This window comes from Tupaia chinensis, unplaced genomic scaffold, assembly GCF_000334495.1.
Source record: "Tupaia chinensis unplaced genomic scaffold, TupChi_1.0 Scaffold146131_1, whole genome shotgun sequence".
Lineage (NCBI taxonomy): Eukaryota > Metazoa > Chordata > Mammalia > Scandentia > Tupaiidae > Tupaia > Tupaia belangeri.
Genome location: NW_006205986.1, coordinates 280,870 through 307,243, shown reverse-complemented (window position 1 = coordinate 307,243; position 26,374 = coordinate 280,870). Strand labels below are relative to the sequence as shown.

Below are 26,374 nucleotides of genomic sequence, written 5' to 3'. Positions count from 1 at the left end.
GGAAATTAAAAACAACAAAGAAAGAAACTCTGACCCATTCAAAGGTTCTGCTCTGTTCCACTCAACCTATCTCCTTCCCTGACATATTCTCCAGTCACTCCTCAAATTGGAGTATTACCAGGGTCTGCTTTTGTTTGATCTTCCCCTTCTACACACTCATCCTGTTTGACCTTTTTCACATTCTTCTTACCCAACCACCATCTCTAAGTTGATAACTTTCTTAGATATTTCTACTCCTAATTTCTTGCCCAAGCATCAAACAAGTCCTACAGATATTTCAAAATCAGCAAATCAAAACTAAATTCACGTTCCATTGCTGATTAAGTCCTGCAACTCAGAACTCAGAAATACATACCAAAAGGGCCTTTCCTTCTATCACCGATGCTGAAAGTTCAAGCCTAATAATCTCTCATTCAGGTGATTATAAAGCAATAACCATGCTGCTGTCTTCCTTTTGAGTCTACTCTTAACCATACCTCCAGACATCACTTCTTAAAGAAAGACTTTGTGCAGTTTTCCTAAATGAAATGTTCTATCGAGTTGCTTCTGCCTGAGAGCCAATGCCCAAACTCTTTAGCTAGCATCTGAGGCCTATCAGTACCTGAGCCCAAGATCTTTGATATCTCCATACTTTAGGACATGCTTCTCCCCCAGTTGAAATAGTTTAAGACCCAGCTTGGGTTTTACATGATGAATGGTTCCAAGACTCCCCAAAGTATGGTGAGTTGTTCTTCTTACAAGACTTCCAGACTTCCTTTCCTATAGGGTGTATATGATTACATTGTGATTATCTGCTTTTTTATCTATTTCCCAAAGGAGTTACCAAGTGACTACATCAGGGCCATGTTCCTTACTCATGGCATTATACCAAGGCCTGACCAGCATAGAGGGCCTGAGCACTTAAAATATGCTTAAAAAAGGAGGAAGACTTAATAAGGGACTCTGGGTTCTGACCTGAGAACCCTCACGAATCCACATACCCCTCCATTTCTCACCCTAAGGCTCAGACACAATCCTTAATTCTCCGTCCAGCCACCCACACTTCATCTCAACCTCTCTGTATACATGGTCTCTCCAAGCTTCCTTGTCTGAGTGAATGCCTCTTTCATGGTCTCCCATAGCAACCAATTCATTAATCAATGATTTATGTATTGCTTGGTAATTTTTACTTTTTGGTTTATTTTCTCTTTCATTTCTCTAGTCCCCTCAACTAAACTCGATTGTTTAAATGCAACAATTCTTCATTCACATCTTTTTATTTTCATTGCCTCATACCAGTGATTCTCAAACCCACCAAAGTTGGAGAACTTGATAAAGATATAGACTCATATCCCGTCCTCTTTAGTGAGACTGACCCTCTGTGAGCCCTGTCAATTCTCCAGGGGACTCTTATACCCACTAAAGTCTGAGAACCACTGACGTATACAGTGCCAGACCATTGTAGATTCTCACAAAATATGTGGTGAGCGAATGAATGCATGAACAGATAAAGGAATGAACACCCTCCTCAACCAAACTCTAAACTTATAAAGACCTAAAGCTGGCAGTGAATTAGGGCAGTATTTCTCAGTATGTGGTCTCTGATCAACAGCAGCAGCATCCCCTGGAAAGTGCAAAATTGGGTTTCCCTTTCAGACCTACAGAATTAGAAAATTTCATTTGGGGAGCCTAATCATCTTTTTATCACACCCCCCTAGGCGATTCTAATGCACGTTAACGTTTGAGAATTACTGGGCTAAATTAAGGATGTAAGTTTCCAAGGAAATCAGCCTTGCTGCCCCTAAACTTATAAAGACCTAAAGCTGGCAGTGAATTAGGGCAGTATTTCTCAGTATGTGGTCTCTGATCAACAGCAGCAGCATCCCCTGGAAAGTGCAAAATTGGGTTTCCCTTTCAGACCTACAGAATTAGAAAATTTCATTTGGGGAGCCTAATCATCTTTTATCACACCCCCCTAGGCGATTCTAATGCACGTTAACGTTTGAGAATTACTGGGCTAAATTAAGGATGTAAGTTTCCAAGGAAATCAGCCTTGCTGCCCCCTCCTCTCTCCTCCTATTCTCCCTTCCTTGCTCACACTTGCTTTCCCTCCCTCTCTGTGCGAAAAGCTTTTGAATCATACATTTAAGTGGCCACCAGGCTAGATCTGAAGTTTGGAACAGAGATTCTAGAATGCTCGCCATCTCCATCTTCCCATGAACTACATTACGTCTCCTTTCTCGGAGGGCTGAGAAGAATCGTGGCTGCCAATGAGTGACTTCCTCTAAAGTAATGGAGAGCTGATCCCCAACCCGCAGCCAGTCCCCCTTCACAAGTTAAGACGTTTCAGAGGTACTATCCGGCAACCCAGAAGCAAAACGCAAAGAAGAGACACTTCCGCTCACTCTGACCTGCATTCTGAAGGCCTTTCTCCTGCCTCAGTATGTCCTCTTCCCTCTTCAACACCAGCATCTTTGATGCTTGTCTCAGGCTTGCATTGGTGGAAGCACAAATAGAATGCCAGCCCCAAGAAGCATGAGCAGAGAGAAGTCTCACAAGAGATGTCCCTGATCTATCCACATCAGCGGCAAATGGCTACTCTTCTGGCTCTGAGTTCTGCTGAACTTATAGCAGAGACATCCTCAGAAATGTCACATGGTAGGCAATGAACATTTGAGCCTCATAGTTTTGGCTGATGCTAAGAAGCAGTAAGACCATCAGAAAGACAAGTGAAGGAAGCCCACTTGCTTTCATCTCTGAAATAGATTTGTTTCCTGCAGTATCTGGACCTTACAGACTGGTTTGGGGCAGCAAAAATTATAGTTTTTCAAATGTCAATAAGGTGCCCATTCAGCACAATCCAGACATAATGGTGCTGATTCTGTGTTTGTTGGCATTTTCCTCTGTGAAGACATTGTTCTGAGAGCTATAGGGAGACAAAGACAAATCAAATTGTACTTAAATATCTGTCACTTCCCTCTCCCTGAAGTCCAACTTGCCTCGACAGAAGAAAATAAAAACACTTGATTGATACTTTAAAATGATTTCGTTTTCTCCCTGTAGGGTCAAGTGGTAATGAACTTCAGTCTCTTGCCATTCTTTTAGTATTGTTATATCCTGAAGCAAACATATGCCTACCCAGCACAGCTCTGTTTACAAGTTTATTTTCTTTCTTTTTTTTTTTTTTTTTTTTTGAGAAGTTTTTTGCTATAGGGCACGTGCGCTCGCCAGACAGACAGAGACAGAGAGATAGAAAATGAGAAATCACCCCCTAGGGGGGATGGCCACGCTGCAGTCCCTTCTCCTCCATTCTCCTCTCAGGATCTTGGGCACACACACACACAAACCTGGCCACCAGGTCCAGGACTCGAACCGTGGTCTACTACGTGGGAGTCCAGTGACATAGCCATTACGCTAACTGCTGGTCCCCAAGTTTATTTTCTTCCAGAGCTATAGAGGCCTTTGTTCGACGTTGTCCAAAAGCCATTGCCTGGTCATTTCCAAATCATGATGTTTTCTTTAATGTGCTTTCCAACGTTCTAGAATATAAAAGGCTCGATGACTTGGGGAAAGCCAGCAGAAACCAAATTCAAAGGATGTCCTGAAAGTAGTTGACTAGCTTGAATAATCTTCCATTTCATAAGAGGAAATTCATATAAATTCTCTGCAAAGCGACTTTGAGGCAGACATGGTGGATTTCAAAGGAAACAAGCAGCCAGCTCATGGTGTGGGTGGTTAAAGCAGCTGGATTCCACATGGCCAACTGCACCCATGCATGTGCATGGGTGCCTCAGATTTCGAAAGGTGGATCATATGGAGAACGGATTGAGGTCTGACCATGCCCCACGGGGGGTGCTTTCTCACTTTCCCTCTCTCTAGCTCTCATTGGAGAGTGCGAGCATCCTCTAAAAAATGGTTTTATAAAAGGGGAACAGGGAACAAATGACTTGGAGTTCCTGTGATTTTTATTTGTTTCTTCTTTCTAATGTATCATGAAAGTAAGAATGGCTGAAAACAAAATCCCTAAGTTAAATGGTAACAAAAAATTTGTCTCTGGAGGGTGGTTCTAAAGTGCCTTAGAGCTGTCTGAGAGAGCCAAAAAGTTAGTTGTTTCTCTCTGATAAGCTATAAATACATCGTTTTTTCAAAATGTGGCCCTCCTTCAAGGCCTCTTAAATTCCTCTTTTGAAGAGGATGGAGTCAGGCAGACAGCAGCCAGGACAGCTGGCTCTTTGAAAGAGGCAATCAGTGGCATGCTGGTAAATGTTTAAGTACCAGCTTGGAACGGGACCCTGATTTGTAGCATTTGCCAATATCCACGGTACACCTCCTGTGACCACTTTTACACTAGCGAAGTGCTGACCCCAAAGGCTCTCACCACCAGCCCCTGAGCTGCTCCAGTGCACCATTGGTTGAACCACAGGACTCAAGAACAGTCAGGCTCAGGAGGCAACGACTGAGCTTCGTAACCCCAACTCTACCACTTACTAGCTGCGGGACCTCAGGTAGTTACTGATCCTCTCTGGGTTCAGATTCCTATTTGAAAAATGGGTCTATCATAGGGTTCTTGTGAAGAATCAATGAGATGATACATAGAAAGTACTTGAAAACAGCAAGCATTAAATTGCCAGGAGTCATTAGCTATTTAGAGTACTTTCAGTGTTATGTTTGTTATTATTGCTGTTATTTCTCTAACCTAGCTGGAAGAATGCTTATGACATCTCTTACTGAAGATTTAAAAAATGAGAAAAAGTATTATAAAAGTAATCAATTTTATTGACAGGAAAGAGGAATGGAGGAAAAAATACTGCAATGGAACCACACTCCATTAGGGAATTCATTCATAGGAGGCAACGACTGAGCTTCGTAACCCCAACTCTACCACTTACTAGCTGCGGGACCTCAGGTAGTTACTGATCCTCTCTGGGTTCAGATTCCTATTTGAAAAATGGGTCTATCATAGGGTTCTTGTGAAGAATCAATGAGATGATACATAGAAAGTACTTGAAAACAGCAAGCATTAAATTGCCAGGAGTCATTAGCTATTTAGAGTACTTTCAGTGTTATGTTTGTTATTATTGCTGTTATTTCTCTAACCTAGCTGGAAGAATGCTTATGACATCTCTTACTGAAGATTTAAAAAATGAGAAAAAGTATTATAAAAGTAATCAATTTTATTGACAGGAAAGAGGAATGGAGGAAAAAATACTGCAATGGAACCACACTCCATTAGGGAATTCATTCATACTCTCTCTCTCTCTCTCTCTCTCTCTCTCTCTTTTCTCTTTCTCTCTCCCCTCCTTCCTCTCTCTCTCCTCAGTGTATACACACTCTGGCAATAAAAGACAGGTTTTCTTTTTTCAGCAATGGAAATAGCATTTAAGTCTTCCCTAAGTAGTGCATCCCTCATGAGTATATCTTGTTCTCTATAATTAATATTTAAAACTCATCTGTAGACACAGCTGTAGTTTTATTGGAAATTTTAAGCAACAAGATCTGTGTGGAATTCCTCTCTGTTGTCTGTTACTGGGAAAACCTCACTGTAGCCAATGGATGCATCCATTCAACACTCATTGGGTACCAAGTATGGTCAAGCCTGAGCCAGCCAGACACCTGAAGGGATGTTTGGTGCCCCCAAGGGGACATGCAATCTCTCCGAAGTAGCCAGATTGACAAGATAGCAATAATTGGATTCTTACGTGGTATGCTTACTCCACCTTAGCTCACCCCCAGCCCAAAAGCCACTCCAGTGCATCACAAACATCAAAACTGATGACATCAAGTGGCCTCCTGATACGACATTGCTCATTCCATTGCTGTTTCCTCTTTCCTACAAGACTTCAGATCTCGTGGAGGTTCCTGAAGAAGCTGATGGGCCAGGAGGGGGGTATGATCCAAGGAAACGCAGCAACAGCGGTGAGTGAAGGAGTCGCCCCAACACGGGTGAATCACGTGGATCAGGTCAGCGGGTGGGTGAAGTCCATTTCCAGTCCTTTCTCTTTCTCTGCTAGCTCTGGAATTCAATCTGGACAAGTGTTTGCTATTCTGGAGGAAACCTGGGCATTGTTTCTGGTCGATTTCAGTGACTGGACTCTCACATTTCCCTGAGTTCTGTCTCCTGAGTGTTCATACCCATTGGACTTAGCTATATTGGGATTTAGGAGTCACTTCTAGACATTTTTGCGAACATCTCATTTTCCCCCGACCAAGACTAGATTAGTAAACCATACCACAGAGAAGTTCTTGGTGCTACACCCGAGGTACCTGGCACCAGGTGGGCGGTGGTGCAAGCAAGGGAAGTATGGGCCTCACACTTGGCTCTTTCCCCGGAAGAGACAACAAAGACTCTCAAAACTTGATATATACAATCCAGCCAAACATTACTTATTAATATTATTTAATCTTCTAATAGCTTAAGCCTTTGTTTTAATAATTTCTGAAACACATTTTAATGGTGCATGTGTGTGTGTGTGTGTTTTGCTATAGGGCATGTAAGTTCCCCCTCTGGCAGGGGAAAGCCATGTCAAAATCCCTTCTCCTCTTGGGATTTGGGACATGCACATGCACACACATGTTCAGTGTGTCTTTCAAGATGCCAGGCTCAGGACTCAAACCGCACAGTCAGTCACGTGAGATCCAGCTGCCCTAACCACAATGCCACCTGCTGGCCTTCTCAAAGGCATTTATTAAATGCTAGCTACATACCATACCTTGCCAACATGAAGAAAGAACCACTGCTAAAACCAGAGCTGAAGGGACCAGCTCCATTGCCTTGTGGTAGAAGGAGCCAGATCCCACATGTCCAGCCATCGTTTAAATCCTGGCCCCAGTGGCTTGACAAACCCTGAGCACATGCACATGCATGCTCACAATCCCGAGAGCATAGGGAAATGGAGAATAGGGAATTGAGGCATTGCCATACCCCACTGGGGAGAAGGATGCTTTCTCCCTCTCTTTCTGTCTCTGGCAAGCACATGTGCTCTGGCAATTAAAAACAAACAAACAAACAAAAAAAAAAAAACGAGAGTTCAAAGGTCATCAGGCCCTCATGTATGTAGTTTGCAGAGCCTTTTTGATATCAACAACTATTTAACCTTCATTTCTTTAACAAAAATGTCTATGGACTAGCTCTGTAGCCTAGTCGTTAAGGGAGTAGAATCCCACGCAGTTGTCTGTGGTTTGAATTCCAGCCCCAGCAGCTTGAGAAACATGCTAGGTGCATGTGTGCGCATGCCCAGAATCCCAACAGGATGGAGAAATGGAGAAGGGATGGCTGCATTGCCATGTTCCATCACTGAGGGGGTGCTTTCTTCCTCTTCCTTTCTCCCACTCTTTCTGTCTTCTCTCTAGTGAATGCACATGCAACAAAAAAAAAAATTATGAAGCATATACTATCACCAGCAAAAATAGATGAGTCACATAATTTGCTCATCGTCTAGCAAGGATGCAAATCCTGACTTGTATCATTAACTTGGATTGGATTCATGGCCACAGTTATCTCTCTAGGCTTCAGTCCCTGTATGCAAAGCATGAGGATGCACTGCCTTGGAAAATTTTTCCACTTAACTAGGCACCCTGCCTTTTAGAACTAAGAGGCTGAAGTTCTGCATTCAGTACGGCATAGCTGCTCTGTCAGCCACTGTCTTAAGAGGTATGCCCACTTCCTTCACCCTGGAAATTCATTTACATTGGCTCTCTCATTAGGACTATGCCTGTGTGATTCACACAAGGTACTGTATGCTTAGCTGGCCCCATGACTTTCCTTCCTAGATTAATATCAGTATTCACCCTGTCCCCACACACACCATGCCCGCACACATCTGCTAAAGCTCACTGCTAGGGTAAGGACTCTAGGATTTTATGGGGAGAATCTATACTTCTCTATTAATGCAAACATTTTCTGAGCACTTAGAGAGACAAAATAGAGTTTTGACTGCCTGTGGACCTTCACAGCCTGGCAGCTACCTTGCCCGGGTCTGTCCAGACTTGCAAGTCCAGCAGTTAGATTTGGTCAGCAGCCCAAGCATTCTGAGCAATGAATTCACCAAAGCTATTACATAAACCAGACCTCCATGTTAATGCTTCAAGTCTGGTCAGCCACTTCGTCCTGACTCTGTCTTCTACCTGCTTTCTACTCCTGATATCTTCGCATCAACATCGCTGATGACCTCCTCATCACTAACTGCAATGAAACCGTTGGTCCTCAGCCCGTCCTAGCTCTGGAGGCAGACTGCCAGATTTTACTTAGTGGTCACATGATCTTGAAGCATTAGCCTTGTTTCTGCTTTTGTCACCTCATCTCTAAAATGAGCATAAAAAATCATTGAATCCATAGGATTGTTGCAATCTTTGAACAAGATAACTCTTGTAAAAACCATGCATACTTTGATGACTCCCCAAGTTTATCTCTAACGTTAGGCATCTTTGCTTCCTCCCAATGCATGTAGTCTATGGACATGGTCTTTAGAATGTGTAACACGCATCATAAATTAGTACACTCAAACTAATCCTTTTTTTTTTGAGAGGTTTTTGCTATAGGGCGCGTGCGCTCGCCAGACAGACAGAGAGAGTCAGAGAGACAGAAAGCGAGAAATCACCTCCCAGGGGGATGGCCATGCCACAATCCCTTCTCCTCCATTCTCCTCTTGGGATCTTGGGCATGCACGCACACGCATCTGGCATAAGTTTAAGCCACCGGGTCCAGGACTCAAACCACAGTCGACTACATGGGAGTCCAGCGACATCGCCATTACACTAACTGCTGGTCCCAAGACTCAGATTTTTCTCTTGATCTCACAACTCATTCAGCCACCCAACCCAGCTCTTCCCACAGTCCTCTCTGGTCAATGAGTAGGAAGTCCATTCAATCACTTGAGTAGGCCAAAATCTTTGGCGTCAGCCTTGACTCCCCCATTCTCTCACACCTCATGTGCTGTCTGACAACTCGTTCTATCTGCTGCTTCTCAGAGGTATGCCCAGTATGTCCAACCCCTAACCTCTGCCTCAGCCAGTCCAGGTTGGCTCTGCCAATGCTGTTCCTCACATCTTGGTGATTTCTTCTCTCAAAAGGCAGTCCTGGGACCAGCAGTTAGTGTAATGGCTATGTCGTTGGACTCCCATGTAGTCGACTGTGGTTTGAGTCCCAGATCTGGCGACTTAAACTCATGCCAGGCACATGTGCATGCGTGCCCAAGATCCCAAGAGGAGAATGGAGGAGAAGGGATTGCGGCATGGCCATCCCCCCTGGGGGGTGATTTCTCGCTTTTTGTCTCTCTGTCTCTTGTCTTTCTGGCGAGTGCACACGCCCTATAGCAACAAAACCTCTCCAAGAAAAGAAAAAAAAAAGGCAGCCTTAGCAGGGTTTTACAATGTGAAGAGCTATACTTAGGGATCATCAGTAGCCTGGGTGCTATTAACAAAATCATCATAAGATCAAAAAGTGTCAGGGATGCAGAGAAGAGCCCCTCTACACCCACATGTGGCCCCTGCAACAGCAGCTTGGGTATCACCAGGAAGCCTGGAAGCCTGTTAGAAATGAAGGACATATAGTGATTGAATGTATAAATAATAATAATAATAAATTTTAAAAATAAAATAAGTAAAAAAAAAAAAAAGAAGAAGAAGAAGAAAAGAAATGCAGGATTTCAGGCCACTCCAGACCTGCTGAATTAGAATCTGTATGAATCTGTGATTTGTATAGTCATTAAAGTTTGAGAAGTTGAATTAGAGGTCACTTAGTCCAACTCTTCCCCTCCAGTGCATACACACACACACACACACTCACACACACACACACACACACACACAAAAGCGTTGCATATAGATAAGGAAAGTGTTGCAGAGTAATACACTCAGAGACACAAAGTCGATCATTTTCATCTCTCCTACCTTAAGGAGCATTTTCACAGTCCATTTAACTGAGATCTGTTGAAAGAACTTAGCAGGCAATAAACCTCCAAAAAGCTTTGGAGATCTATTAGCAATTCCTTTGATCAGTCATAACTTCCTTTACAACATACTCTTGGAAACAAGGGGGATTAATTATGCAGCAGTTTGCTTTAGAACATTTTCCTTTGATTGATTTTAATCCCATCTCCATGAAGTTTGAGAAAACACCCTGTTTATGTGGTCGGTGTTCCCACAGGTCTTCTCAATAATAGCGGGAAAGGTGCTCACAACTTTTTATTTATTTATTTATTTATTCTTAGAGGGATTTTTGCTATAGGATGCACATGCTCACCAGAGAGACGGAGAGACAGAAAGCAGAAACCCACTGCAATTTTTTCTCCTCCATTCTCCTCTCAGGATTTTGGGCACACACGCACACATGCCCCACATTTTAAGCTGCCAGGTCCAGGACTTGAACCATGATCAGCTGTAACTATTAAGGCATCTGCTGGTCCCAGTGCTCATGGCTTGTAAGAAGCAGTGACTGGGATTCCATCACAATCAGTTCTGCACTACGCGTTACATTGTGTCCTAAAGAACACTGAGGTACACACAGGGTTCTTTCTTTTATTTCTTCCAGCCAGGTGTTGTATCAAATTTCTTGAGGAAATTTTCAAAGCCACTTTAGATAAGGGTACAGTTCTTAATGTCTTCACTGCTAAAGAGTACACTCCCTGCTTTCTGTCTTACCAATTACCACGGGCAGCTCTAAAGGTTTCTGGTTGTTTTTAACACTCTTCCTAGATACATCACAAATATAGATGGGGAAAATGATCAATCTTTACCTTTGCCTGAACTGCGAGAAATTTCACCTATAACAAAGTAATGGATAAAGAAAAAAGGAAAACCTGGGCTGCCTGTTTTAGCGCAAAACGCCAATTAAATTACTGGTGGACTTCAATAACTGCATTTCAGCATGATTGTATGTGATCATAATATTCCTGGAAGAAAAACAGAGGGAACAGAACATGAGAAAAATAATTTCCTAGAAATTTTCTTTAAAAAGGACTGAATTAATCACATCCTCTTGAAGGTATTATCTCACTTTGCACCAAAGCAGAGAAATTTTGCCCAGAAAGAAATAAAAGCAATCTCTGATTTGGAAGATTTATGCTTACTAGGTCTAGATCACAAACTTTAAATCATCATTTAAAAACAAGAACAAACAAACAAACAAGCAACTGTTTTATGGCTCAGCTGGCAAATGCTCCAGTTTCCTGCCTCCCTCCGCTGGATAATTTCGAAGTTACAGATGCAAATCTTTATGTGTGTTTTTACAACACATACTTAGTATCTAGACCTGATAAAAGTTCTTTTAAAAGCATGGAAGATTGCTTTTCCAGCAATATGGAGGGCAGGATGTTCAGTGAAATTTTCCCTAGTTTAGCACTTCTAAACTCATTCGGAAAAAAAATTGAAAAGAAACTTCTAGGTAATGCATGATTGAGCTGGAAACAAACTAAAGCAATTCCTTAGAGTCTAAAAATGACAGCAAAACATGAACCCAGAGACATGAGCAGTTGAAAGCCAAAGTTTACTCTCCATATTCCCAGGGCCTCAGCTTGGGCAATAGGAGGCCCTGGGTATAAACGATGGAAGACAATTCTGGAAAATGGGTAGTTTTTTAATGACCTATGTACTTCTTACAAATATCTAAAACATAAGAATATAGAAAGTTGAAAAATGAAGGAATATTTTTGGGAATCAGCAGATGGCATAGCAGTTACATTGCTGGATTCCCACATAGCTGACCATGGTTTGAGGCCCGGACCCAGTGGCTTGAAACTCACTCTGGGCATGAAAAGTAAAAAAAATATGTTTAGTTACCACATGGTGGGGGAAACAAAAATGCAAGCAAAATAAAGAACTTTTCATACATAGAAACAAAAGGGAGAAAGGAAGACACACAGGCCAATAACAAGTAAAATAAAAATTACATAGTTATATTAATGGGTGGGAAAAAAAATGGACTTTAAGATCAAAAAGAGCATTACTAGAAATAAAAAGCATTATTACATGTTCCTGTCCACTTCATCAGAAGATATAAATCCTAAACTTGGATAGGCCCTTTACATAGACTCAAAATAATAGAAACTCATGAAGAAATTGAGCAAATTATTAAGAAGATTGGAATTCCTCTTTACAGTGAGTGACTTTAATGCATCCCTCAATCACTGGCAAATCAGACAGATAAGCAGGTTCAGTACAGAAGTAAAAGATGTGATGACACATTTGACCAACTTACTCTAATTGACTTAGAAAGGACACTCCATCTAGCAAATGGAGGATTCACATTTGCTGCCATTTTTTTTTTTTTCCATGAACAAACTCAGCAAATTTTTATTGAGTACCTGATGTGCATTGGTACTGGGGATAAAAGTTTTTTTCAAAAATTATTTACCAGGTCTGGGACTCAAACTGTAGTCGGCTATATGGGAGTGTTCAGTGCCCTAACCACCACACTACCTGCTGGTCTCCAGGGATAAAATGTTTAATACAAGCATTTCCTTGGATAGGAAATTAGTGGAAGAGACGGTCAAAAACAAGATGTGATCATTAACCATGGCAAGTAGTGCTACTGAGGCATGAAAAAGCTGAGATAGACAATAATGGGTCCCCTACTTTAAATAAGGTGGACTGGGAGCAGAGAGACAGGAGAGGAGTAAGTTAGTTGAGAATGGAGGGTGTCATGCTTTAGGGTAAAGGTCAGCAAACCACTGCTTTGTGGCCCAAATCTGGTAATCTGGTCTGATGCTGCTTGCCCTCCAAAGGTTCTTGTTCTGAACACGTAGCCCCCAATAAAAGGGCTTTGAGAAGTGCTAAGACCTTTAAGTGTCAGAGCTTAATGAGAAAGGGCCATCCAATCAACAGTGAGCATGGGAGGGACAAACAGGAAGTGAAATGTCTGTTTCCTCTTTCTTCCTCTGACCCTCTCTTTCTCTGCCTTTGGCTGACGATTTCCCAGGTGCTCTCAGCCATGCTGTGACTCACAACCAGAGGCCAGCCAAATGCCAAGACCATGCTCTCAAACTTTGCAGCTACCAGAATCATGAGCCTAATACACTTTTAGTCTTTATAGTCACCCAGTTTTGGGTTTTTCTGTTTAGCCACACAATAACAGACTCATACTACATTTCTCTTAAGACCACATAGAATAATCATAAAAAACTGATCACCTACTGGGCCATAAAGCAAGACCTATAAATTTCGAAGAATTACTATTATCTTTCTCACTGCAGTGCAAATCAGATAGTCAAAAGATAACTAGGAAAACCAATAATTTGGGAAATTAAAATGCATTTTTAAAAAGCTTATGTGTCAAAAGGAATTTACAATAAAATTGGAACACAGTTAAAACAGAGTGGTTTTTAAAAATACATTTAAAAGCTGGGTGGAATACATTAAATCCTGAGTGGATAAAATTGATAATCTAACCATTTTTTTAAATGAAAAAGAGATGTAACAAAAAAAAGAAGGAGCATAATAGCGATCCAAAAGAAAATCAAAGGATTTCACAACCAGTTTCATGCCAATAAATGTTTAAACTTCTTTAAACGTGCAGATGCCAAGAAAGATATGGTGGCTAAGGCTAGACCCAGGAAGAAATAGAAATTTAAAAAAAATTGAATTGGCTTATAATCCTAATAGAAACTGAATCAATATTTAAAATTTTGCACCGTGAAACTACCAGGCTGGACAACAAGTACATTCTACCAGATGTTTAAGGAATAAAATATTTCCAGATTATGAAGGCTCTCTCAGATAAACAAAGAGTAAGCAAGGAAGAGAAGCAGCGTTTTCTACCTTGGTTTACGAGGCTAGTATAATGCTGACTTCAAAACCAAACAAGGGCAGCAAAAGAAAGGAAATACCACTGAGTAGTCGCCCTCCTCTTAAACATAGAAGCGGAAATCTGCAACAAAAAGACTCTCTTTGAATACTTTCATTTAAATATCTAATATTCTTCGTAAGCATCTAATTAAGCATCTAATTTTATACTTATAGAATTAGGCATTTATACCATGATTTCAGATAGTCACCAAAACCAGGGAGAAAACAATGTTATTGGTCTCTACTCTTTTTTTTTTTTTTTTTTTTTGAGAGGTTTTTGCTATAGGGCACGTGCGCTTGCCAGAAAGACAGAGAGACATAGAGACAGAAAGTGAGAAATCATCCCCCAGGGAGAATGGTCATGCCACAATCCCTTCTCCTCCATTCTCCTCTCTGGATCTTGGGCACACACGCATACGCGCCCGGCGTGAGTTTTTAAACCACTGGGTCTGGGACGCGAACCGCGGTCAACTACGAAAAAAATGTTTTTTTGTTCTTTCTTTTTTTTTTTTTTTTTTTTGAGAGGTTTTTGCTATAGGGCACGTGCGCTTGCCAGAAAGACAGAGAGACATAGAGACAGAAAGTGAGAAATCATCCCCCAGGGAGAATGGTCATGCCACAATCCCTTCTCCTCCATTCTCCTCTCTGGATCTTGGGCACACACGCATACGCGCCCGGCGTGAGTTTTTAAACCACCGGGTCTGGGACGCGAACCGCGGTCAACTACATGGGAGTCAGCGACATAGCTATTACGCTAACTGCTGGTTCCCTCTACTCTTTTTAAACTGGTAAACACCAAGTTAAATGACCAAATACCAAGGTAGACAAGGTCCATAGACGTGGACCTTCATTTCTCAGGAAGTTATCCACAAGTCAGCTCTCCACCAGTGATTGCATTTTGGCTTCCTAGGGATAATGGAATTGCATCCTATGCTCAGAAACTATGACTGAGGAGAGCAGATATTTAATAGCCATCAGTACGTGGACAGGGGCTCCTGTTTTGAAGCACATGTTTTACATCATGGTATTTAAGAGCAGTGGAGACTGTCAGTGTGCTATCACCACAGGTTATAGAACTTTCCATAGTGTGTTCCTCTACTGATAATTCCTCGACAATCCAAAGGGAAATCAGAGGGAAGAATAAAGCAGTGGTGTGTTATTTGAGAAAGTCATGCCATCTATATCCTGAGTTAATTTATGCACCACAAGTGTACTTTATAAACCTGGAAACGTTTGCCACATTTTTTCTTTAAGGAGGGTACATGCAGTGAAAATGACAAGGTTATGATGCTTGGTCAAGGGGTAGATTCAGCTTGTTCAGCTAGCAAAGGCAGAGCCTCTATATCCATCTGGGACCTCCCACAGCAGGGTATGTGGACAGTGAAAACTCTCACATATTCTGAAGTTCATTCTTTATCAAATAAATACAAAAAATAATTACAAAAATTAAATACAAAAAAATTAAAAATATATATTCCAAGAATAAAGTATAAGCAAATCCTACTACTAAGTCCCATGCATTGACAAAAGAGACCAATTATCTCCTTTTACTTTAATTGCCACAGGGCATGTAACTCACCAGAGAGAGATGAGGAGTGGGGAACACCTCTCAACACCTCTCAATGGAGTGTGTTCCTTCTTCTTCATCTCTCCATCCTGTTGGAATTTGAGGCAGGCATACCCATGTACCCTGTGTGTTTTTCAAGCCAATAAGGCTGTAATTTAAACCACTTTCAGCCACGTGGGTTCTGGTTTCCCTTAACCACTAGACTGTGTGGCTAGTCCATCTCTTATTTTTGAAGATTTTGAAGTTTAAAACTAAAGCTTTAACCTAACCTTCAAAATATGAGAGTACTTAAGTGTGAGTTTATTTTAGTGCAAAAAAAAATTTCAAATCATCTATAGCATCTTCAAGTACACATTTTCCACGAACATATTGAAGACCCTGTGTAGACTCTAATATTAAGAAACTAGAATCAATATATCAAAGCGAGATTAAAGAATCTGATTTTTAGGAAAGGTAGTAGAAATGCAACTAAATTGGGCCTCACCTTATCCCACCATCCCCTTTGACAAGTGGTTTGATACACTCAGTGATGATGAATGGCGAGGCTATCTGTTCCTAGAATTAGGTATTTATACCATGATTTCAGATAGTCACACAAAACCAGGGAGAAAACAATGTTACTGGTCTCTACTCTTGTTAAACTGGTAAACACCAAGTTAAATGAGAAGAACCCTGCCAAATGAGACCAAGTTTTGAACACACAGTTGCCAAGCGATGCCAGGCGATACATGGTAACCAAAGGCTGTGGGAGCAGGTGGTACATAAGGATGGAGGGGAGGCAGAGCAGCATCAAGTTGGTGAGTGCATGGAAGCTGATTCCCAAGAGATGAGAAATAGAAGCTGGTATACCTGAAATAAATAAAGCAACATTTGGGGGACTTGTTTCTAAACTATGATGACTGGATTCCTAAAGCAATTGCTTTCTCTTCTCTCCTTCAGTGTTTACATATCCAGAAAATGGCACTGATGATTTCAGAGACCAAGCAAAGAACATAAACAACCAGGTATTTATGGCTGTCACAGAAGACTGATCAGACAGGAATCCTTAGATCAAACTTGGTGGATCCCACACCAAAATTTTTAAAGACAAGAATGGAATAATGTAGCATAATGTACCCTAGCATAATAGCACGGCCTAAACAGAAGTATACATAGCAAAAGGTAAAAAGGATAAGTAAGATGTCATGCACCTTTTGTTTCTGCTACATATGTTTTACACAAGTTGCTATATACTATATAGTTTATAAATTATAGAATTATACAATTATTACAATTACACAGTTTATAAGTATATAGTTATTATATTTTATATGTTTATTTATATACAAGGTCTTCAAAAACTTTAGGAAAATAAGTATTATGAAAAAGTTATGCATGACTTTCAAAAATGTTGCACCCAAATAAACTCGTACTTAAATTTTATTTTTATTTCTTTTATTTATTTTTAGAGATTTTTGTTATAGGGCACATGAGCTCACCAGAGAGACAGAAAGACAGAAAGCAAGAAATCACCACCCCAGGGGGGCTGGCCATACTGCACTCCCTTCTCCTGCAGTCTCCTCTCAGAATTTTGGGTATGCACACACACACGCTTCTGGCATGAATTTTAAGATGCCAAGCCTGGGACCTAAACCATGATCAACTGCATGGGATTCCAGTTACTTAACCATTATGCCATCCACTGATCCCTATTTTTCTATGAACTTTTGATGGCCCCTATATATAAAATTAAAATAGAATAGAATAATACAATAAAAGGTATCTGAGCTTTGACTCACACCATGAATCATAAGTAAAAAGGATACAAATATTGTGCAACCTTTGTTTATGGCTTATATACATATATAGTATATATTTGTTATATTATTATATAGTTAAATGTATTACACAATTATAAATTATATCATTTTTAAACTCATATTATTTTTTTTTTTGGAGAGGTTTTTGCTATATGGCTCATGCACTCGCCAGAAAGACAGAGAGAGACAGAGAGATAGAAAGCGAGAAATCACCCCCTGGGTGGATGGCCACGCCGCAATCCCTTCTCCTCCATTCTCCTCTTGGGATCTTGGGCACGCATGCACACACGCCCAGCGTGAGTTTAAGCCACCGGGTCCAGGACTCAAACTGCAGTCGACTACATGGGAGTCCAGCATCATAGCCATTACGCCAACTGCTGGTCCCTAATTGTTAACATTTATAGAGCAGGAGCATGTTTTGGTTAGTCACAATAACTAATATCATATATGGCACTTATGAGACTATTTTTTGGTCTGTGACTTGGGGATATTATCTACCTAACAGGGTTATTGTGAAGTTAAATTATGCAAATTCATGTAACATAACGCTTGGCACACAGTAAACTACCCAAAATTGTAGCTCTTAGTATCATTATTACAGGTTTCCTTGCTGGTAGTTGGTGATATCATGATCTAAACCAAATTAGTTTGATGCCAATACTGTTTTGTCTTTGATGCAAATGAACTAATTGCCAGATAAATATATACAGTACCTTTCATTATGCTAGATACCAACCTTTACGCTAACTGAGAAAAGTCAATTCCAGGAACTGAGATTTTATTTATTTGTCACTTATTACTATTCACCTGTCCCTCTTTCTTTAGAGAGAATAGTCTCAGCCCTGGGGCCAAACTTGTTTCATTTTTCATGAATAACTATGTCAAAGAAAAAGTATATTTGAAGACAATGGTGGTATTTCTGACAAAGAATTCCCAATAATTGTTTTTGAATGGTTGGTCATGAGATCAAATTCATTTAAGAAATTAAAAATAAACTTAAAGTTGAAAGAAAATCTTTAATAATGACTAAACAGTGAGCCAGCTGCATAGCCTGGTGGTTAAGGCAGCTGGATCCTTCATGGCCTACTATGCTGTTCAAGTCCCAGCCCTCATGGCTTGAACAACATAGTAGGGATGTGTGTGTGCATGCCCAAAGTCCAGAAAGGAGGGAGAAATGGAGGAAAGGGGGTTGAACATGACCACTCCCCATGGTAAGGGCTTTTTCCTCTCCTCTTTGTGTCTCTTTCTGTGTCCTTCTGGCAAACAAGCAAGCCCTCTAGCAAAGTAATGATAATAATAATTATAATGGTTAAGTATTTTAACACTTAAGATCCATACACTGAAATTACGTTTCAGTAACTTCATTTTCTCTTTTCTTTCCTCTCTAGATCCTTCCATCCTTGTCTTCTCATTTTTCTTCTTTCTCTTTTAGGGACCTTTTTCCAAAGACCCATTACAGATGAACACCTACGTTGCCTTGTATAAATTTATTCCACAAGAGAATGAAGATTTGGAAATGAGGTAAGAACATACTTTAAAGAAATGAAAAAGCTTTTAAAATTCATGTGTTCTATGTGGAAAAAATAATTCCCCTCCTCATGCTGTAGAGTTGTGAATCTCAAACTGTCACATCCATCCAATCACCTGCAGTGCTGGTGAACACACAGAGTGCTGGGCCTCATCTGAAATATTTCCAGTTCTGCAGTTTTCAAATGGAGCTTGAGTGTCTGCATTTGCAGCCAGTCGGAAGGTGGTATTGATGCTTTTGTCCCTGGACCTTACTGGTGGAAGCACTTTAAGTATGCAGTCAACAGAGCCACTAAGGGAGTTTTCACAAAGGTTGAGCATCAGATATACTTGGCATCCTGTGGGGTCTAACAAGATGAGAAAATGTATTTAGTCCCCCAGTCAACGGTGATGGGGGGATCAAACTCAAACCATCAGGGTCAACGAGGAGCCCTTCATTTCACGGTAACTGAAACACTGGAGATCAAAATGTAAGTTCTATAATCCTACTGAAATATAAACCCTTCTCTTGACCACAGCTTGAGGGTCCTCACATTTCAGAGGTGGTTAAGCTGGGCTCGGATTCTACTTGTTGGGTTACCATAAGTATTTATAAACATCTCACGACTTTGGTTTCTGTATTTAGAAAAGACTTCTTCATTTTGAGATATATACCAGAACGAAATGAACAGTGACGTGAAGCACATAGTCCAGTACTTCGTCGTTGTAACACTCAGTAACTGGTGGTTACTACAGTTTGTATAATGTGGTTCTCACTGGCATAGCTCAGGGAAGAACCTTTGCTCCTTTTCTCCATTCATGACCCCAACACCTGAATAATCTCAGGAGAAGATTTTGATGTTTCCCAGTCCTAGAGTAGGATAAAGATGGCTTTTCCAATAAAATGGGTCCTTGAAGGTTGGTTATTGACTTTTCTGAAATGAGTAAAGAGAGAAAATAGCACAGAAAGCAATTTAATTGACAAAGCATTAGGAAAATAACCTCCATTTTGGGAGTGGACTTCACTTGTTCAAGTTCCCTGTGGGCCCAGCTCTCCGTCCCCACGCCCTTTCTCATGGCTTTCAGAAGGCCTTGACTTTCAGTCTCAGACCCTGGAACGGCTTCAGCTTTCCACATCTTCAGGCTTGTATCATTTCCCAGGCATGACCCCCACCTCAGTGAAATCAGCCTCCTCTTCTTCCACTTTTCCCAAAACCCCCCTAAAAAGGATAAAACTACCAAAGGACTCCAGTTAGACCCAGTTTCTCAGTTGTCAAATGTCACTAGGGTCACCCTCAGCAACCCTACCACCCTTTATGGTGGGTACAACACCCAGTAAAGCGTCATCACAGATTGGTTTATCTCACCAGAGTCTGGCTTTGCCTCTGGCTCACACCTCAAGGTCAACTTTGTTTCAGTATTAGTTTGAGGTCTGCTTCCAAGTAATTTGGGGGCCTTTCCAGAGCAGATTTCAGGGCCTGGATCCTGTTCCTGTCAGTTTTGTTTTATGAGGCTCTTGTACATCTAAGTTTTTTCCATTGTTGAGTAAAATTGCCATGCTGAATTTTACTGGCCGGCATTGAAAACCTCACCTTGCAGTTCTAGCATCATCTGTGTAGGAGGAAGGGATGGCATTTATTAGGTGCAGCCCTTGTATCAAAAATATGACAAGTCCTTTGAGCCACACAAAGCTTACCTAGGATTCATGGTTGGGATGGTGCCCGGTCTTTCGCTCATGGTCCACAATCATACTTGCTGATAAAGACAAAGCTGGAATATATTTACTTTGCAAACACTACAGCAGATTGGGCCCTTGAGGTAGTCATTTGAACATCTAAAATTTTAAGATTCAACAGCCTCCTACAGTTTTGTATTAAAAGATTAATTTGGAGTCCTCAGATTGAATGAAGCAATTCCAGAGCAATTAAATATGTTACTGGGATATAAAGCATAATGTCTAGCTGCTCTGTGGTGGTCATTTTAGTTGGTCACAGGCCATTTAAAGTCAAGTTGTCCAGTCACGAATCAACTGTTTACAGTCTGCTTCAAGGCAAACAGGACTATTCATTCTCTGGGGCGAAATGTCTGCATTACATAGACCATAAGATTGGAGTGATAAATCACACTTATCTTTATTTATTTATTTATTTTTATTTTCTCTTTTTGTTTGGCCAAGAGATTGTAGGTTCCCATTTTAAAAGCCAACCACTTGATTTAGAATGTGTAAGGAAATGCTTTGGGGATTTGGTATAATTCCTTGAATGCACGGAGCTTTGTGAATTCTCTTTGTCTCCTCAAGCCCCAGGGTAGAAAAAAATTCTTTTTAATAAAATATCACTCACATGCTGATCCGGGGGAGCACATGGGGTGTTGTCCTCAGAAAAGAGAACAAAGGGGACGAGAATACAGGGAATGTTAGGAGTGAGAGCTTGAGAGTGAAGAAGGCTCAACTGGCAAAGTCAACAGTCATAAATCGGAGCAGATGAGTCATTGCTTCAGCAAGCACTTGTATATCTGCTCAGTAATAAGGAACGCTTTTCTGCCAAAAGCTGACAGTTCAGACCTTTCCACAGGTCTCCAGATTCACTTCCTTAACTGCCTACCTACCCCAGTAGTGGAGGGAGCACAGAACGCTCCACACTCTCACACTCTCTCCTCTCACACTCCTACTCTTTCAAGTGACCGATGTCACCACCTGCCCAGGCCTCAAGCTAGCCAGAGAAGGTTCTCTCTACCTTATGTCCATAAAGGTATTTCATGTTGAATTCCTACTCATTTTCTGTGCCTGAAACTTTCTGCCTCTATCCCCACCTTTCTCTCTCACCTGGATTATTGTAGTTCTTACCCTGTCTCTTCGCTTTCAGTCTTGCTTCCCCTTCCCATCAGTTCTGGGTGGAGAGTTTACCAAGCTAACAATACAGAGTTCTGAGTTTCAACTACATTTCATAGTCAGACAGGATGGATTCACATGCCTGTCCCTCTCCTTTCTGACAAAGAACATCTTACCTGGCTTTCTGAGCCTTAGTTTTCTCAAAAAACTATAAAATTAGAAAATTAGAAAAATGATACAAATTAATTACCATTTCAATGTATATTAAAATACCAAAATTTAGAAGGCTTTAAGAAAAACATCTTCTTTTATAACCTCCAATACAGATTTAGATTCATGAGTCACTAGACTCTTGGAAGCAGTAGGTCTCAGGTTTTCCATGCTCAAGTCTGAATGAAAGCAAGCAGCCATTTGTCTCTTTAGGTAATATTTGCAAGAAACTGGTGATGGGATAGCCTGCATCCATCTCTTTCAGATCTTTTGAAACACTACTCGAAATTGAGCAAAAGTGATTTTAGCCCTCATATGGTTATTTTAGGGATTTGTTTCAGTTAAATACTTTTCTCTATATGGTTACATGCATCTACTGTCTGCTGGGGGAAGCTTCACGGGCCCTTCTCAAAGAGCTCTCTTGATCATGAGGCTGGGAGGGTGGCAGACAAGTAGACAAGATAGAATCCAGTGTGAGATGTTATGAGGAGGTGGTCCGGATATTCCAACACTTCAAAGGGGCATCAAAGCAGCCTTTGGAAGGCTTTGCAAGGTGTGACATCACTTATAAACTTCCAGAAAGAAGAGGGTTGTTGGTGTTCGTGAAGCTAGTTAGTGAGCACTCACTCTCCTGTGAGGCCAGAATAAGGGAATAATGAGTTAAACTTCAGAATTAGAGAATTACTTTGAGACATACTAAATGGGGAAAAATGCAAAGCCCATTACAAAAGAGGTGGTGAAAATTCATCCCAGCAACAGGAGCACATTTATGTAACTTGATTATGGAGACTACCTTAAAACTCAATAGTGCTTGGTGGATGGACACCCGGCTGTTTCATTCATATTTCAGGGAGACAGCTTATGGGTCTTTCCATTCTGAGGGTAAAGTGAGAGAACCAACCACAAGAACTCATAGGTAGATAGAGGAGACTCAAGGTTGGATCCCAAGGTGTCAAGCTCTCAGTCCACTGCTGTCTCCTACCCAGCACTTTCCATCTTATGTGGAGTGTGGTAGGTTTCCTCTCTGATAAAGCTGACAATTTTATTCTGATCAGTAGATTTAGACAATGCATTAACTTATGCCATGTTGGACATACACTCAATGCCTTTTTTTTTAACATTCAATCACTGTGTAGAGCATGCAACATGAATTTTCCCATTCTGAATACACTGTATATTGGTTCAATCAGAGATATCACCATACACATTATCATCAATTGATTATTTTCAATTTTTGTGTCCCTTAAATATTTTGCTTCTTCCTTTTCCCTTTGATTCCCTCACTCTTGCCCTCCCCTAGTTCCCACCCTCTCCCCACACTGTCTCTAGTATCCACAGTTGCTCTCTATGCCTTTATACTTTCCAATCTTTCAGTTTCTTCCATAGAGTGAAGACCTTTGGTACATATTGAGTAGGGACATACAATGCCTCTCTTTCAAAGGTTTGCTTCACTTAGCAGTAAATCTTACATTTTTGTCCAATTCCTATCAAATACCAGGATCTCATTGTTTCTTAGGGTTGAATAATCTTCCATAATGTATATGTGCCACACTTTCTCAATCCATTCATCTGTTCCTGGACATTTGGGTTTGTTCCAGTCTTAGCAATTGTGACTAATGTCACAATAAACATGGATATGCAAGTGTTTTTCCAACTGAGTGCTTTACTGTCCTTTGGGTAGATACTGAGAAGTGGAATTGCTGGATCATATGGTAGTTCTAGTTGTTGGTCTTTCAGGAATCTCTATATTGTTCTCCACAGTGGCTGTACTAATTTACAATCCCACCAACAATGTAGGAGAATTCCCTTTTTTCCACAGCCTCACCAGCACTTATCATTCTTAATATTTTTAATCTTAGCCATTTTGACTGGGATTAGGTGGTATTTCATTGTTGTTTTGACTTGCATCTCCCTTGTAATAAGGGATGTTGAACTTTTTTCATATGTTGTTTGGCTATTCATATGTCTTCCTTAGAGAACTATCTGTTCTGCTCATCAGTCCTTACCAATCCATTAGTTAGCTAGTTAGTTAGTTAGTAGTAAGTTTGGTACACAAGACCAGGAAGCTAATGTTCATTAAAAATCCTTCCTGGGGAACCAGCAGTTAGCGTAATGGCTATGTTGTTGGACTCCCACATAGTCAACTGCGGTTCGCATCCCGGACCCGGTGGCTTAAAACTCATGCCGGGCGCGTGTGCGTGCGTACCCAAGATCCCGAGAGGATAATGGAGGAGAAGGGATTGTGGCATACCCATCCCCCTGGGGGGTGATTTCTCGCTTTCTGTCTCTATGTCTCTCTCCGTCTGTCTGGCGAGCGCACGCGCCCTATAGCAAAACCCTCTCCAAAAAAAAAAAATCCTTCCTGTAAAAAGATTATTTTTTAATTAAAATACAAGTATGATCTTAATACAAATATAAAATGAACACATAAAAAATTCTGTTGACTCTTTAATTTAATGAGAGGACTTAGTTGAAAGGAAAATTACATGTGTCACGCATATGTAGGCAGTAAGAAATGCTGATATAAATTTACTAATAGATGCAAAACCAGTCAGTATTCATGGAGTAATAATTAATTGCATTCCACCAGGCACAATTCACTTGCATTTCCATGAATAAGAACTATTTGCATTATTGTCACTTTTTAAACTGTGTATGAAATGTAAAATAGCTCAAAGGCATTCAAAAGTAGAAAACTATAAAGAGTATGCCAAATGGCATGCCCTGATCATTCATCTTTTTTGCCCATTACAAATTCTTTCACAATTTTTCCTTGCATCACTTTGAGTTCTTTTAGAAAATACTTGCGGTTACACAAGCAAATAGTATTTCACTGAGGAAAACACTCTGGTTAGGATAATCCATTTGTTACAAGCCATAGAATCTCCTGGAAAATATCATTAAAATAGAGATTTCTGAACTCCACCTAGACCCATAGAGTCAAATCCCACTTGGAAATCTGTATAATTAAATGTTCTCCTGGATTCTGATTTTCTTTCAGGTTGAGAACCAACCTGACTTACCCACCGCCATGCAGCAGGACAGGGCAGACCCAAATATCACAGGTTTCTTGATTCTCGATCAATGCTCAGGCACAAATTTACATTAGATTTTTGACCTGGGACTTCTAATGTCCTTCCTCCTGCAAGGTTTTATAAACCTTCCATAAAATAAGACAGGAAGAGCTCTGAGACAGAGTAAGACAGAATAAGACTCCCTTGGTGTCTCGTTTCCATTCTCTAAGTACATTACTGCTTGGCAAATGCATCAACTTAATTAAAACTAAATGTAATTCTAATGCACCAATTTGATTTAAAAATAATCTTCACAGTCACCAGGACATCAAAACGCAATTAAGGCTATTTGAGGAAGGTCTCTGATGCATATTATGTTCTGATGCTGCACTATGTCAAGAAACCCAGATCCACCAGAATGTCACTAATGTGTTTAGCAGCCTCCCTCTCACTCAAATGCCTCTCTCTATTAGGTTCTGGAGAGCGTGATCTATGACAGTTCAAGAACATTCACCGAATTCCTTCCAAATGGCTCTTCAGCTGAATGTCTTTTCTATGAATTGGTCCATGGACCTGGGAAAGTGTAGGCAGTCTTACGCATATCCCCCTTAAGACAAAATCCAACAGCAAAGTTCAAAAGATCCTTATTATCTGTCCCTGTATCCAGGTTGTAAAAGATTCTGTGCCAGGCTAATGCAAATTGAGAAATGGATCTGGTGAAAAATGAAGCAGTGGATCTAAAGTGAGTAGAGCCATTTGGCTAACTCCTGTTGCTGCTCACTTTAGCTTGGTTTTTCAAGGACATCTTTTTTGACCAAGTGTCTGTGGTTGGTGTAAGTTTGAATTTGGAGTTCTTTTGGCCTACAGTGGGCACTTCTGATGAGTTTTGATGAAGAATGAATCGTGCCAAGGCAGTTTGATTTAATGATGGATTCAGACTCTGTCTATAAGTGGTGAAATATCTCCAAGTCTGCTTACTCATATGAAAATGTCAAGTGGCCATACCCACTCTGTTCAGTGAACATTGCTATCCCCTGTAGGCTTTTAGCTGTCCTCTTTAATCTAGCTGGTATCTCAGTTGTAATCCACCACCCGGGCAGTAAAATACTAGGGCCACCTCCTAGGCCTTGATCACTATGTGGAGTAGAGAAGTAAGGATGACAGGGAGAAGGTGAAGCGAGAAAGAGGTTTTTCTAAAACTTTGATCACACCTAAGTACTATGTCTGAAGCTACCGAAGTCTAAGGCTATTTTATTAACCAACCCTCCCTGCCACAAACCTAATGAAATACGCACATGAAAGGCAGAAATTTCTAGGTTCTAATTTTGAAGTGAAACCTTCCAGGTATAAGAGGAAATTAGCATTTTTAAACCCTTCCTGTGTATCTTTCACGGTGCCTAGGGACTTCCGCATATGCTTTCTCACTTAATCCACACAACAACTTTGCAAAGTACATATAGTTCATAATCTATGTATCAGGCACAACACAGAAGGATATAAATATAATTGCGATAGCTGGGATCCAGTGAGGCATTGGTGGTTGGCATCAATTCCATACTTGTTTGCTTCTCCCTATCATTCACTTCTCGTTCAGGGATGACATAAATTACCAGTTTACTCGTCTTTGTCCTTTGATAATATGGATACTGTGACGCCGTGGGGGCAATAACAATGCCCTAATAGCAGGAAT

At 40.8% G+C, this 26,374-nt stretch overlaps 1 protein-coding gene across 2 annotated transcripts in view; it reads left to right on the top strand.

Annotated features, from left to right (window-relative positions):
• STAC (SH3 and cysteine rich domain) overlaps positions 1-26,374 on the top strand; it is a 147,210-nt gene that overhangs the window by 95,859 nt on the left and 24,977 nt on the right. For both annotated transcript variants that reach the window (XM_014584247.1, XM_006168723.1), the window contains exons 6-8: positions 5,817-5,895; positions 16,265-16,329; positions 18,557-18,645. In XM_014584247.1, the coding sequence (XP_014439733.1) occupies positions 5,817-5,895; positions 16,265-16,329; positions 18,557-18,645 (233 nt within the window). The remainder of the gene's footprint in view (positions 1-5,816; positions 5,896-16,264; positions 16,330-18,556; positions 18,646-26,374) is intronic.